The sequence below is a fragment of the Podarcis liolepis genome (genome assembly GCF_965112155.1).
Source record: "Podarcis liolepis genome assembly, chromosome: 13".
NCBI classification, from domain to species: domain Eukaryota; kingdom Metazoa; phylum Chordata; class Lepidosauria; order Squamata; family Lacertidae; genus Podarcis; species Podarcis liolepis.
Genome location: NC_139573.1, coordinates 57,473,323 through 57,486,947, shown reverse-complemented (window position 1 = coordinate 57,486,947; position 13,625 = coordinate 57,473,323). Strand labels below are relative to the sequence as shown.

General features: G+C 50.8%; 2 protein-coding genes across 4 annotated transcripts in view; both read left to right on the top strand.

The window, feature by feature from the left end:
- The window catches only part of FAM222A (family with sequence similarity 222 member A), an 84,865-nt gene extending 73,074 nt beyond the window's left edge, over nucleotides 1-11,791 (top strand). The window contains exon 3 of the mRNA XM_083470978.1: nucleotides 8,487-11,791. Coding sequence (XP_083327104.1) covers nucleotides 8,487-9,796 — 1,310 coding nt within the window. The 3' untranslated portion in view covers nucleotides 9,797-11,791. The remainder of the gene's footprint in view (nucleotides 1-8,486) is intronic.
- LOC310691266 (uncharacterized protein) overlaps nucleotides 1-13,625 on the top strand; it is a 96,371-nt gene that overhangs the window by 26,152 nt on the left and 56,594 nt on the right. The gene's annotated exons all lie outside the window — the stretch shown is intronic.

Sequence of the window (13,625 nt, the reverse complement as noted above, 5' to 3'; positions counted from 1 at the left end):
TGTGTCGTCCGGAGGGTGGTTGGGGTGGCAGCTGACCTTGTCCTCCTCTAGCCCTGGGTCCCGGCAGCAGCCAGACTGCAGGGCAGACCCCCATCCGAGCCCTGCCCTTGGGTAGTCCACAGTGTGGCAGGGCATTCCTGCAGGGTGAGCTCTTGGGAGAGATCATACAGAGAGCTTGGCTTCTCTGGAAGATGTTTAGGGCTCCTGGGGCTCTAGGCAATGTCTCTCTTGTGTTGTTTGCTCTGCCCAACAGAGCAGGGATACTGAGGCATAACAACTTCTTGACACGGCACATCATTAGACTATGGCACTCCCTCCCACAGGAAGTGGGTATGGCCACCAACTTGGTTGGCTTTGAAAGAGGATTAGGCAAAAATCACGGAGGAGGAGAGGGCTCTGGAAGGCTATTAGCCAGGGTGGTCATGGTTTGCTTCCAGGGTCCGAGGCAGTTGCTGGAAGCCATGGGAGGCGAGAGTGTTGCTCTTGCTTGCAGGATTCCCATAGATGGGCTGCTGGCCTCATCCAGCAGGTGCTCTTCTGGTGTTCAGGCCAGGGGCCCACCAACTCCAGCATCCTGTTCTCACAGGTGCCTGAGGGAAGCCTGCAAAGAGGACCCGGCACAAGAGCGCTCTCCCCTCCGGCGCTGCTGCCTCTGACGATGGAGGCAGAACATAGCCATTGTGGCCAGTAGCCCAGAATCCAAACAAGCACCGGCTGCGTGTCGGGAAAGTGCAGAATGCCATTGCCTGAGAATCTCCACTTGCCTTACCTGAAGAGAACACACTTCTTGCCCTTTTAGGGGTTGGGAAGGTTTGCTTGGATGCCTGTGGCCAATGCCTGCTGAGAAGGAAGGGGGCAGCAGTCAAGGGGGGGGACTTCACTGCCATGCGTTCCTCCTCCCATGGGATGGCGGCAGCGGAGGCAGTGGCATCCTGCTACTGCTAATTGTTGCTTGCAATTATCTTTGTACCCTTAATGTGCATTGTGACAAGAAGACCTCAAGGAGGTTACTGTGTTTGGATTTTGACATTGGAAAAGCAGTCGAGAGATGGGAGGAGACGAGGTCAGGAGGAGGGTTCGAGTTCAGCGCAGTGGTGCATGCTGAAGATTATTTGCAAATAAGGGATGCAAGATGGCAACCTTCTCCAACCAGGTGCCCCCCAGATGTCGGCCCCAGCCAATCTGACCATGCTCCCACCGTGAGGACTTTGGCATGTGCCCACAGGAGCTAACTCCTAGGGGCCAAGGTCCCTTCACCCCCCCCCCAAAAAATTGAGGGGGCCAGCCACCCACCCCAGTTAATAGGCATTGCCATTCAAATGGTGTGCGTGTGCCGTGTCATATTATGTGGGTTAGGGCTTACCTGAACCCCCCCCCCAAATTTTATTCAAGCTGGCACCCCTGTGTGTGTCCGAAGACTTCAAGGAAAAGGTGGCTTTGGAGAGGGAGGTGGAATTGGCCAGCTGTCATCTCTGTGATCAGATCAGCCTCTCTTTCCTGCCCCCTGCCCCCCCCCCCCACCACCACAGTCCATAAGCACATGGGCTGGTGTGGTGCAGTCCTGGGAAAGGCCAGGGTTCAAATCCACCCTCAGCCGTGAAGCCCACTGGGCCTCTCTCAGCCTGAGCTACCTTGTTGTGCAGATAAAATGGGGGGGGGGGACACCATATACCTAGAGCACCCTGAGCTTCTTGGAAGCAATGAAGAAGCAAGTCTTTCTTTGGCCTGCCTCTGTGGGGCTCCTCTGGGAGGCCTCCCTTCCCCATCGGCCTGTGTTGTGTCTGCAGCCACAGAACCTGCCCAGCCTAGACAGACAGACAGGCTATTTTCCTCCCTAAGTGATAGGCTTAGCTGGGCCTTTGGGGTAGACTATTGACGAGATATTGGCAGCCAAGGATCAAGTGGCAGCTGGATGTCCTGGGCTATATTTGTCTTGCTGGCTCGTGATGTGGCCGTAATCCTCACAGAGAGCGGTCAGGGTGAAGACACCAAGACGTGTCTTGCCTTGGAGGCCTCCAAAGGCTCCGAGGGTCACTGGCTCCGTTCCCAAAGGCAGGTGCTGCTGGGCGGGCCAAGGTGCAGGCGTCGGCTCCTGGCTTTGGAGGGGCCCTTGAGCAAAATGCTCGGCCTCCTCTGCAGCAGATGCCTGGCCATGCCAGCCCTTGGCGCCAGCCCTGCAAGGTGGGCCCCTCAGCAGCTGTCCAGGTGCTGCAAGCGGCTCTCCCACGAAATCATATAATCATAAACCGGTGGAGTTGGAAGAGACCCCACGGGTCATCTGCCCCAACTATTTGTCTTGAGCATAAGGCACTGACAATGAGGAAGGCCGTCTCTGAATATGGGCGGCGTGTTCACTTATCACGGTTAATAACAGACCCCTCCTCCAAGAAAGAGGTCTGCCTCTCCACTTTTGAGAGGGGCCACTGGATGCCTCTGCTCACAAGTCGTAGGGTCATCAAACATTCCTTGCTATTGCCTCCCAGAACCTGGTGCTCTTATTTATTTATCTATTTCGGAAGATTAATGCACTTAAAGCCATTTCCAAAGAGAATAAAACAAGGAAATTAGCAGTAAAAACAAAACATTTGAAAGATAGAATCAGCAATAAACTAAAAATAGATTAAAAGATACATCAGCATTCTGCATGTCTGGGTGGGTTTATCTAAACAAGGATGTTATTTAGCAGGCTCTGAAAAGAGTTCAGTGAAGGCAGGGACTTCCAAAGTGTGTGGCTGTTGCCACACTAGAAGATTGATTTCTAACAAATTGGGAACGTGTGTTATGTGGCACCTCAGATCAAAGTGGGCATATTCGGGGTAAGGCAGTCTTGCAGGTAAACTGATCCCCAGTCGTTAAGGGCTTCACATTTTAATAGTAGCCCCTTGCACTGGGCCCAGGGGCACATTGGCAACCAGGGCAGCTCTCGGAGGGCAGGTGTTGTAGACAGACAGGATTTAGCTTGTCATTCCATGCTAAGAGCTGCCAAGAGACAGAGGAAGTTGCTGGTTCTGAGTCAGACCCTCAGTTGTTCTGTTGTGTTGTGTTGGGTGTTTTTTCTTCTTCTAATATATGTTTATTGATTTTTTTTCAAAATGGCAACAAACAATAACAAAGAAGCAGAGGACAAGGACTGTGTGGAGCACATTATTGAAGTTGGAATAAAATGAACAGAAGGTTCAGGACACTTGTGCAGACGTCATAATAAAATAGATTCCACTAAGGGACATTGGGCTGCCCTGCATGATGACATTTGCCGAGAGAAAGACAGTGGAAATGTGTCCCTGTTAATTCTCTTCAGCCTCCAAGTGGCTTTCAGTACAGTCAACCATGGCATCCTTCTGGAGCGACTCTCCAAACTAGGGGTGGCTGGCACCGCTTTGCGGTGGTTCCAGTTCTACTTGGGTGGTTGTTCCCAGAGGGTGTGACTTGGGGAATGCTTTTCAGCCCCGTGGAACCTTCAATGTAGGGTTCCGCAGGGCTCAATCCTGTCCCCCATGTTGTTTAACTTCTACATGAAACTGCTGGGTGGGGTTATCTGGAGGTTTGGAGTACATTGTCAGCAGTATGCTGATGACACTCAGCTCTGTTTCTCCTTTACATCTGCAGTGGAAGTGCTGGACCAGTGTCTTGCCTCAGTCATGGACTGGATGAGAGCCAACAAAGTGAAGCTCAATCCAGATAAGACGGAGGCACTGTTAGTGGGTGGTTCCCTAGACCAGATGGGTGGGAGACCACTTGCTCTTGATGGGGTTACACTTACTCAGAAGGAGCAGGTTCGTAGCTTGGGGGTCCTCCTGGATCCTCGAGGCTCAGGTGGCCTCAGTGGCCCGGAGTGCCTTCCATCAGCTTCGGCTGGTGGCCCAGCTACGCCCCTATCTGGACAGGGACAGCCTAACTACTGTTCTCTATGTTCTGGTAACCTCTAGGTTAGATTACTGAAATGCGTTATGAGTAGGGCTGCCTCTGAAGACGGTTTGGAAACTTCAGATGGTGCATAAATTTGGTGGCCAGGTTGCTCACCAGAGCAAGACGGTTTAAGCACATTACACCGATCCTGGTCCAACTGCACTGGCTACCAATTAGTTTCCGGGCCCAATTCAAAGTATGGTTTTGACCTATAAAGCCTTAAACAGCTCAGGAATGCAAGACCTCAAGGACCGTCTCTCTCCATATAACCAACCTGGACCCTGAGATCCTCCTCCTCCACAAGAGGTCCAGAGGGTGGCAACATGAGAACAGGACCTTTTCTGCAGTGGCTCCCCATCTGTGGAATGCTCTCCCCAGGGAGACACTGGTGCCTTCATTATACATCTTTAGGCGCCAGGCAAAAACGTTCCTCTTTAACCAGGCCTTTGGCTGATTGGCACCCGATGCCCTTTTAAATGTGTTATGGGAGCTGGGGTTATTGGGTTGTTGTTGTTGTTGTACTTATTTATATTACATATTTTGTGGGTTTTTTATCTTGTAACTTTATGGCTGAGCAGTTTTATCCTATCTCCTTATATGTTTTGTTAACTCTGTTGTGTTCTAATCCATGTATACAGTGCAATTTTTCTATGCCAATGAAGGAGATTGATAGATAATTTTATGTTGTGAACTGCTCTGAGATCTAGGGATGAAGGGTGGTGTGGAAATTTAATAAATGTAATAATTAAAATCATAAACAGAACATTAAAAACAAGCAAACCCACCATAGCACCTTGAATTGGCTACTCGTATTAAGTTGACACCACAGTTGACAGTCTGGGGCTCTTCTGGAGGGTCCTGGGCCTGTGTCCTAAATTTGTGTTTTACAAATTTAATAAACAATGGTGAAAATAGCCATAATTTTGGAAATCCGAGTCTCAGGTGCCCCGTAGAGGTGGGTGTTGTTGGGGGCCTGTGCAGCACCTTCCTTTTACCTACAAAGTACAGGAACGTCAACCCTACAACATCAAGAGGGCCTCATTTTGTAACCTCTTAAAATCCTCCTTGTCTGAGTTGCATGCTCAGACAAGGCAGTATCCCACCTCCTCTCAATTCACACCCCCCCCCCCGGAGGCTTCTGCGCATGGCAGTGCAGACCTAGCAGCTTCTTGCGAACAAGGAGGGGGTATTATTGTTATCTTATTTTATTTATTTATATCCTGCCTTGTTCCCAACGGACTCAAGGCGGCTTATAGATAAAATCAAAACAGCTGGAAAAAAACCACACAGGAATAGAATTAAAACTATATATACACATGATCTGTTAAAACACTACAAATCATAACAATAGAAACATTGCAGCACCAGTCCTTTCCTAAAAAAACAGCCTAATCCTGAAAGTCTGTTGAAATAAGAAAGTCTTATTCCACAAGGAGGGAGCCAGTCAAACCTCTCCAAGGAGGGAGCTCCACAGTCAGGCAGCAGCCACCACCGAGAAGGCCCTCTCCTGTTTCAGTCACTTTCAGTGGCCAGGGCAGTTAATCCTGGGTCCAGGGCCAGAGATGGGTTTCTTAGTACAGAAGGGTCCCCAGGGTTTTATGCAGGGGCCTTTGATACGCAGGGGATGCAAAACAGATGTGCAGAGCACGGAGCTGCCAGCCTTTTCCAGGGACACCAGGGATTTGTGTCATGCTTTAGAGCAGCTTCCCCCCTCCCTGGTGCTTTACAGATATGTTTGTCTCCTGTCCACACTTCCCTGCTGACTGGGGCTGAGGAGACGTTGGTGCAAACCATCTTTGAGGCGTGGCATTTGAGAAAGCCACTTAAAGTCCGTGCTTCTGAGATGTTGCCAGCCAGAGCTTGAAGGCAGCAACTTTCCCCTGCTTTGATATCCCTGGCACCTGGTTTTTCTGAGGCAGGCTGCCTCGGAAGCAGAAGGCTTTATCCTTCGTTATCACAACTCATAGCTCTTGAGAGACCAAGAAGGCTGATCCTTCCCAAAGGATCCTGGGACACTGGTGCCCAAAGAGGGTGGTGGGATTACCGGGGGCGGGGGGTGCTAAGAGGCAAGAGGGTGGCAGGGGGCACTGGAGGTGTAAATGGCTGTCAGGCTTGGAAAAGTTGCCATCACTGGATCAAGTTCATCAGTTTTCTTGACTTAGTTTCCATTGGATTTTCAGCAAATCCTTAGCGGGTTGTGCAGGCCACTGTTCTGAACAGGGGCTTTTTGTAGGATAGGGGGTGCTGGGGAGGAGTTTATGGAACCAGAAGCATGGGGGGGGAGGGAACCCCTGGTTCAAATGCCGCCGTGGATCTAGCTCATTGTTAGCTCTCCAGGTTAAAATGGGTGAGCATTTGGACACACACACCCCCTCACCTATTTGGGCTTCCTGGTTTTCCTGGCTGTGGTGGATCTGCCGTCCTCAGAGCAAGAGCAGGACGTGGCCTCACCCTGCGTGCTAAATGTGTGTTTGTGCCCGTGCGCTTCACTTGAGCAGCTGCCCCTCCCCCAGTCCATTAATCGCAGGCTTCCATTAAAACCCACCGCAGCAGGTCGTTGGAAGAGCGAGGCGAACAGGTTCACTGGCCATTTCCCCATTACATTAATGTTATGGGCTTTTTACAGGTGTCTTAAATAGACATTGTTATTAACGAGTCTATTAAGTCACTTAAAACCCAGTCCTTTGAGCTGGATTTAATGTAGCCACTGGGAGAGATTGGGGGAGGGGCCGGAGGTATTTTTGGTTTCCTGCCATGGTGTAAGGAGCAGCCGGCCATTATAGTTTCTTTCTGCTCCTCTGCTGCCGAAGAAGACAGAAGCCGTGCTGGGGGGGGAGGGGGGCAGAGCGGGGGGCCCTGGGGAATTCTAAAAGAAATACTCTGACAAATACGACGCTGTCTTCAGAATTTCTGTTCCTTTAAAGGAGTGCAATGGAAGTTTGTCAGGATTAGGCCGAGGGTTGGCTGTCCATACCAGATCCATTTAATAGACTTTCAGGAATAAATTCTTTCTTTCTTTCTTTCTTTCTTTCTTTCTTTCTTTCTTTCTTTCTTTCTTGTGTCGTGTCTCACATCCGTCTTTGGAGATATGCCTCTCCATTCCTGGGAACCAACTTTTCATTTTCATTATTATTATTACTGTTATATATTGGATATATCTCGCCCCTCCTTTTTCTCCAAGGAGCTCGGGGTGGCCTGCCCAGCGCTCCCCTCCTCGGTCCCCATAAAAGCCCTGTGAGGTTGGTTAGGTGAAGAGGCCAAGCAAGGATTGGAACACAGGCATCATGGAATACAAACCTGCTTTTAAAACCCTCTTGTGCCCGCGGAGGGCGCCGGGGGCCGACGCAGAGCAGCAGCACAGGCCAAGAGGCCGGGGGGGGGGTCCCTCAGGTGTGCCTCCCTCCCTTGGCGAGCAGGAACCGGTCGAAGCCCCGAGAAAGACTTGGCATGTTGTTTTTAAATGACTTGGGAGCAGCTCTCCCCGTTTTTCCGCCCTCTCTCAGAGGCAGCCTTTTCAAACACCTAATTTATTCCATCTATTAGATAGATTTTGTAGATTTAATCATTTTCACAGTTGGTGGCTCATTGGATACTCAAGATAAACTCCAAATGAAAGTATAATGGGAACGACAAATGAGTTTTTGCACCAGAAATAGCAGAAACTTGCTCAAGAAGGGAGTTTGAGAGGAGCAAAATATATATAATTTCTCCTTCCGCCCCCCCCCCTTCTTGGCGCTGCCTTTTGCTGACTACAGTAGGTTACCACAGTTAATTTCGCCAGTTTTGTTCATCTGTAAAATTGCATAAAAGTGACATTTTTGTGCTCATTATAAGAAGTGCTGATTTATAGCTGGTAAATGGAATCCCCCTCCCTTTTGTGTGTGTGTGGAGCTCTCATAGTAGCGTAAAGCACCCATGAAATTGCTTGTATAATGTAGTTTAAATCCAATCTCCGAGAGAGATTCCCTCCCTCCCCCCTCCTTGGCTAAGGAGATGTTTCCTCTCTCCACACCAAGTTTATTTAGGCTGCTTGGAGAATTGGGGGGGGGGGCAGGTCGTGTGTTTCTTTTGGTTGCTGTGGTCCACTTCAGAAGAGTGAGCCAGCTACTCATAGAAATGTGGAATTGGACGGGACCCTGGAGGATCATCTCCTCCACCCCCTGGACCACCGGCCAGGCTGGCGGGGGCTGGCGTGGTCTTCAGAAGGACAGATCTGCCGTATATGTCATACAAAAAGGGCAAAGCACATTAAAAGTATCTGGAGGTTTCAGTCCTTCCTGAAGTCACAAATTAGGCACAATCTTCTCCATTATCCCAGAGTGAGGGGCACCAAGCACCCAGCGTAAGATTTTGGGCTGTTTCCAGCTGAGTTGCAATAACTGTTTGAACTGATTCTTCTGACAATATGTTGACATTGGTATCATCTGAAAATATTTGGCAACATTAATTTTTGACAAGCAATAGTTGGTTTACGGAGAGAATAAGCCGATTTTGAAGGTGTTTTTTTTTAAAGCAATTTATTCGCGAAATAAATAGGCAAATGCCCACTTAACGCTGCTGCCTGCCTTTTTGTGTCCTAGGTGAAGTCATGGCTCCCCTGCATTCCCCGCGATACCCCAGCCCAGCTGAACTGGACGCCTACGCGCAGAAAGTGGCCAACAGCCCCCTCACCATCAAGATCTTCCCCGCCAACATCAGGGTCCCACAGCACAAGCACCTTAACCGGACAGTGAACGGGTACGACACGACGGGGCAGCGCTACAGCCCCTACCCTGTGCATGCCAGCGGCTATCAGGGACTGCTGGCCATCGTGAAGGCTTCCTCCTCCTCCTCCTCCTCCTCCTCCTCCTCCTCCTCCTCCAGCAAAGGCGTGGTGAAGAGCACGGAGGGCAAGCGGACTAAGATGTCCCCTGCCCACGTGGCCGTTGCCCCCTACCCTGTGACGAGCACTTTAGCCCCAGGCCCCTCCTGCGCAGCGCAGCTGGGCTACCACAGCAGCCAGAAGCAGATGGAGGCCCCCGCGGCCCCCAACGTCACGGTAGCCACCTCGACGATCCCACACGCTGGCAGGAGCCTGGCACTGCCCCAGTCCAACCTGCCCTCCATCCAGAACATCATTTTCCAGATCAATCAGCAATGCCAGGCGCAGGCCAGCCAGCCGCTGTGCCAAGGGGTAGTGGTAGCCAACCCCAGCCCCGCCAAGCACAGCGCCGCCACCGCCGCCGGATTTGCCACCATGGCGACGGTGGGTGCAGCCGTGGCGTACGCGGGTGCCGTGCTGCCTGACTGCCGCAAGGGGGCTGAGCTGGTGGCAGGCTCCCACCCGGGTGGTGTGCACCTTGGTGCCAAGGCCAACCTCTACCCCGACGGCATGGACTACCTGCTCTGGCAGCAGCAGAAGCCGCAGCAGCAGCAGCTGCGCATGTACAGTGCGGGCAGCGGGGGCGGGGGCGCCGTCAGCAAGTCCCCTGAGGTGTGCGCCGGGGTCCTGCGTGCCTATCCCATGACGGGCACGGCCGACAAGGTGAGCTCGTCCCCATTGAACTGCGTGGGCATGCACGGGAACTTCTCAGTGGGGCAGTACTTTGCTCCCCCCTGGAACAGCATCCTGGTCACCCCCAACAGCGACTGCTACAACCCCCCGGAGCTGGCCAACGGGAACCGCGAGCTGGGCGTCCAGCCCTCGGACGGGCTTCCCAGCTTGCCCAGCAAGACGCTCTGCAATACCTCTGTCCTCAGCAGCAGCCTGCAGTCGCTGGAGTATCTCATCAACGACATCCACCCTCCGTGCATCAAGGAGCAGATGCTGGGCAAGGGCTACGAGACGGTCTCTGTGCCGCGGCTCCTGGACCACCAGCACGCCCACATCCGCCTGCCCGTCTACAGATAGGAGCCGCCGGCACTCTGCTCTGAACCTGGAGGGCAAACCGCTTCAGCTACGGACCCCCCTTTCCCCCTGCTTTGCCCTCCCCAGCACCGCCAGGGCCCAGGCGGCCGCGGCAAGCAGGGGCCCCGAGGAGCGCAGGCAGAGGCAGGCAGCAGCATCCAGAGACTCGCTGGGATCATAGAGCTTCGGTTGTGCAACCGGCTGCCCTGGGATGGAGGAAATTGCTTGTCTATATAGCTCAGAAGTTTTTGTTTCTATTTCTTCAGAATGTGAACAGGGAGATGCTGTCCAATTTTGCTGCTAATCCAGGGAGAGAAGGCTTCGCTCTGTGTGTGTGTGTGTGTGTGTGTGTGTGTGTGTGTGTGTGTGTGTGTTTGTGTGTGTGTGTGTGTGTGAGAGAGAGAGAGAGAGAGAGAGAGAGAGAGAGAAGGGGCGTGTGAGTATGAGTCTGTGACCAGTTGGATTTGCATGTGGAGGGGTCCCTTTCCCCTCTCCCCAGAAAGACGTTCCTGTCCTGTGCTGAGTTCAAGTGGGAGCTTTACGTGCATCACGGTGAGGAGGTGGGCGGGAGTGGATCGAGCCCCTTCCCCAGCCTGCTCCTAGGAATCCAGGTGGCTTAGTTGTGTAGCTTTGCCTACTTTCTAGTTGAAGTCTGTAACTTGCACTGTTTCGATTTAAAGCTAATAATTGGGGAAAGGTGTGAAGCCTATTTAAGAAAGGAAGAAGAAAACACTTGAAAAAAACTTGAAGCGACTTTTTTGTTTTGTTTTAGTTGAATCTACTGTACATTTCTGCGTTTGGCTGCTACACAACGGAGTCCCTCTGCCCTATGTCAGCATAGCCCTAGGTGATTTTTTAAAATTAAAACCTTACATTTTATTGTTATTGTTATTGTTATTAATATTAATATTATTTTTAACGGCAATATTGCATTGCCTGTTTTTTGTCTGGGAAGCCAGCCTATTCAGCCAGGAAGTTGTGCTAGAAAGAATGAGAGGCCATATTGGAAGGATTGTCCCCCCCCCCCCAGCCCCCGTTGACCATTCATTTTGACTACTTCTGTCTCTTTCAAGCCCACCTGTGTTGCACCTGCCTGCGGATGCACAATTTGAAAGGGCAGAGTCCGGGAAAGAAACTAATTTACCTCTGAAATGTCACAAGCAGAAGATTTGCTCCATTTTTGTTTCTTCCAAAAAGTTAATGGGATCGGACCCACAAGGGCCCATGTGACGTCATGCAATAGGTCCCCCTGCAGCTTGGCTTGTGGCCCGTGGTTTTTGCATTAGGCTGGACCCAGGTCTAAATCGGGTCAGAAGCGTGGCTGGGCGGTGGGACAAGTGGGGTTCGTAAATGATTTCAGAAGAATTGGAGGTGAGCGTAGATTTCTCCTCAGCCCAGCCAGTGTCGTGTCCATTCCACAACTCCTCCTCGCCTCCACCTGCTCTGATCAAGTTGCAGGAGCCTTATGGGTTCTCAGGCAACACACGCTGTTTCGTTGTTGGCAGCGTCTACTGTTAGAGAGGCCGGTTGCAGCTGAGAGGAGTAGGACTAATCCCATTGAATGCATCCAGTGTGTTGTGTTTAGTTTTCCTTTCCAGCATATTATAATTTGCTTACTTTAATTTCCTTTTTTTTAAAAAAGAACTCTCCAAAAATCTTCCTTCTGCTCTTGTCATTCAACCCATGTAATTTATGTTTTAATAAGTTTTATTCAAGGGACCTGCTTTGCGGGAATCACAGAGGAGTTTCCTCCCTCCCCTCCCCACTGTTTAAAAGAAGGAAAAAATAAGAGTGGCCCAAAAGGGGTTGCGCTCTGAATATAGAGGTACTGTGTCCTTAACCACCTGTTCCAGCACTAAGTGCATTTACAAATCTCTGAGAATGTGTTTTTTATATGAAAAAGTGACCATTATATTCTACTGTGAGAAGTGCATTGTGCACTATATTGTTTTAAAAATGCGAGAAAACAAAAAGTTGGAAAAAAAACAGCAAACGATGTCTCTGGATGTTGTCTTTCTTTTTTCTCTACCCCCCCCTATCCACCACCCCCACCCACCACCAAAAAGAAAATTAAACCTGGGCTTTCACTGGCTGTCTAGTTCTGGAATTTGCTTGTATACCTTTTGCTCTCCCTTCCTGTTCTTCGGTGGGGGGGGGGAGCAGGGCAAGTCACATGGAGGGGGGACCCCCATGACCCCCCTGGTGGGAGCGCCCTTGGCCACGTGGAGTTCCTCCCTCCACAAAGGAAGTTTCCCACCCATTTCAGCCGAAGACGCAGGCCTGCCTGGGTCTCCCGAGACCCACTTGGTGCTTGAGGAAGCGCTGGGGAGCCCCACAGCCTCACCAAAGCACATAGGGGTCCCCAGATGGGGAGCAGACCGCTTCTGCCCTTACTGACCGCAGGAGAGAGCCAGATCACCCCAAGGAAGGGGGCTGAGGATGGATCCTCTGTCAAACTTCTGGTGTGTCAGATTTCCCCCAGTGTGTCATTTTATTTGGAAATGAGTCTTCATAAGGAAGTGTTGAACTTTTGCGGGGAGGGTTTTTCTATAACTTGATTTATTGACATTCTGAAGATTTGTACGGCATAAGACGTCACCCCTCATTTTTTAGTTTTGCCGTTCCCCTCATGTGCTCCCTCTCTCTAGTCATGCAAAATATTACCACACAATTTGGAAGCCATGTTTTCTTCAACATTTCCTAATCCCCCTCTCTTTCTTTTGCTTCTCTTAGCTGTGCCTTGCTGGATTCAGCATTGACCCCATAATTAAAACACTGATTTCCCTCATGTTTTGCACCAGATAAGCTTGCATTGTACTCCTCAGAATAATGTGTAAATTAGAGGAAAGTGTCAACACTGAATGCTGAGCCGCCTCTGCAAGTGCTGCCACCCCTGTTCATTGTTTTGATGAAAAACAGAAAATAGATGGCGAATTCTTCAATGATAGAGGTCCGTCTACCACAGTTTTACCACACCAAGGAAAATTTTATAATGGTGAATCATTACAAAACAGTTTTCTCTCCCTCCTTGTGGTGTTACTTCCCTGTAGAAAATGATCCCCCAAACCCCTTTTTCCGTTGACTTTGGGACATAGGGCGGCTTTTATTTATCTTCTGAAAGGATTAAGAGTCCAGGGCATTTCCTTGGCAACCGCAAAGGTCAATAGATAATTTATATGATGCATAAGAAGTGGAGCTTTTTGCCAAACAGCAGGACTCTCTATGCCGGCTCTTGAAGTGGGTTTTCAGATCCAGCTGGTGGTCTGGATATGCCCCCCCCAAAGACACACAGCCATGTCGTCCTCTTAAAAAAAACCTTGTGCTCCTTTTCTTAAGACAAAGACCACAAGCTTCCTCCCCACACCCCAATACACTTTCTCTCTGAGGTGAATTTATCTCCTGTCAGGAAAAGCTGTGATGGAGGAATGTTATTTTTTTGTCTTGGGGGGGGGGGGGGAATTGGCCAGCAGGCTCCTTCCTTCTTGCTCCCTGCAGGGTCTGTCCTCTGGGGTTCCCAGGCAGCTGAAACAGCGCCTTCTCCCTGCCATGACCCCATCCGCTGTGGGCGAGGGGGCAGATTACTGCCCCAAACAATGAGCTCCTTGCATTGGGGATAATAGTATTAAATGCCAAAGAGGTTTCGGCGCAGAGCTGCTATCACTCACGCCCTTGTCTTCCCCCTGATTTGGCATATGGTGCGCCATTATGTGGGCCTCTGGCCTCACAGAAAAGCTTTCGCGCTTGGGAGGCTGGCAGGACTCTCGCTTCAAGGGCGAGACTTTCCCATACTGCCTCTCGCTTTTTCATCCAGAGGAAGAAAGCGGCACCTCTT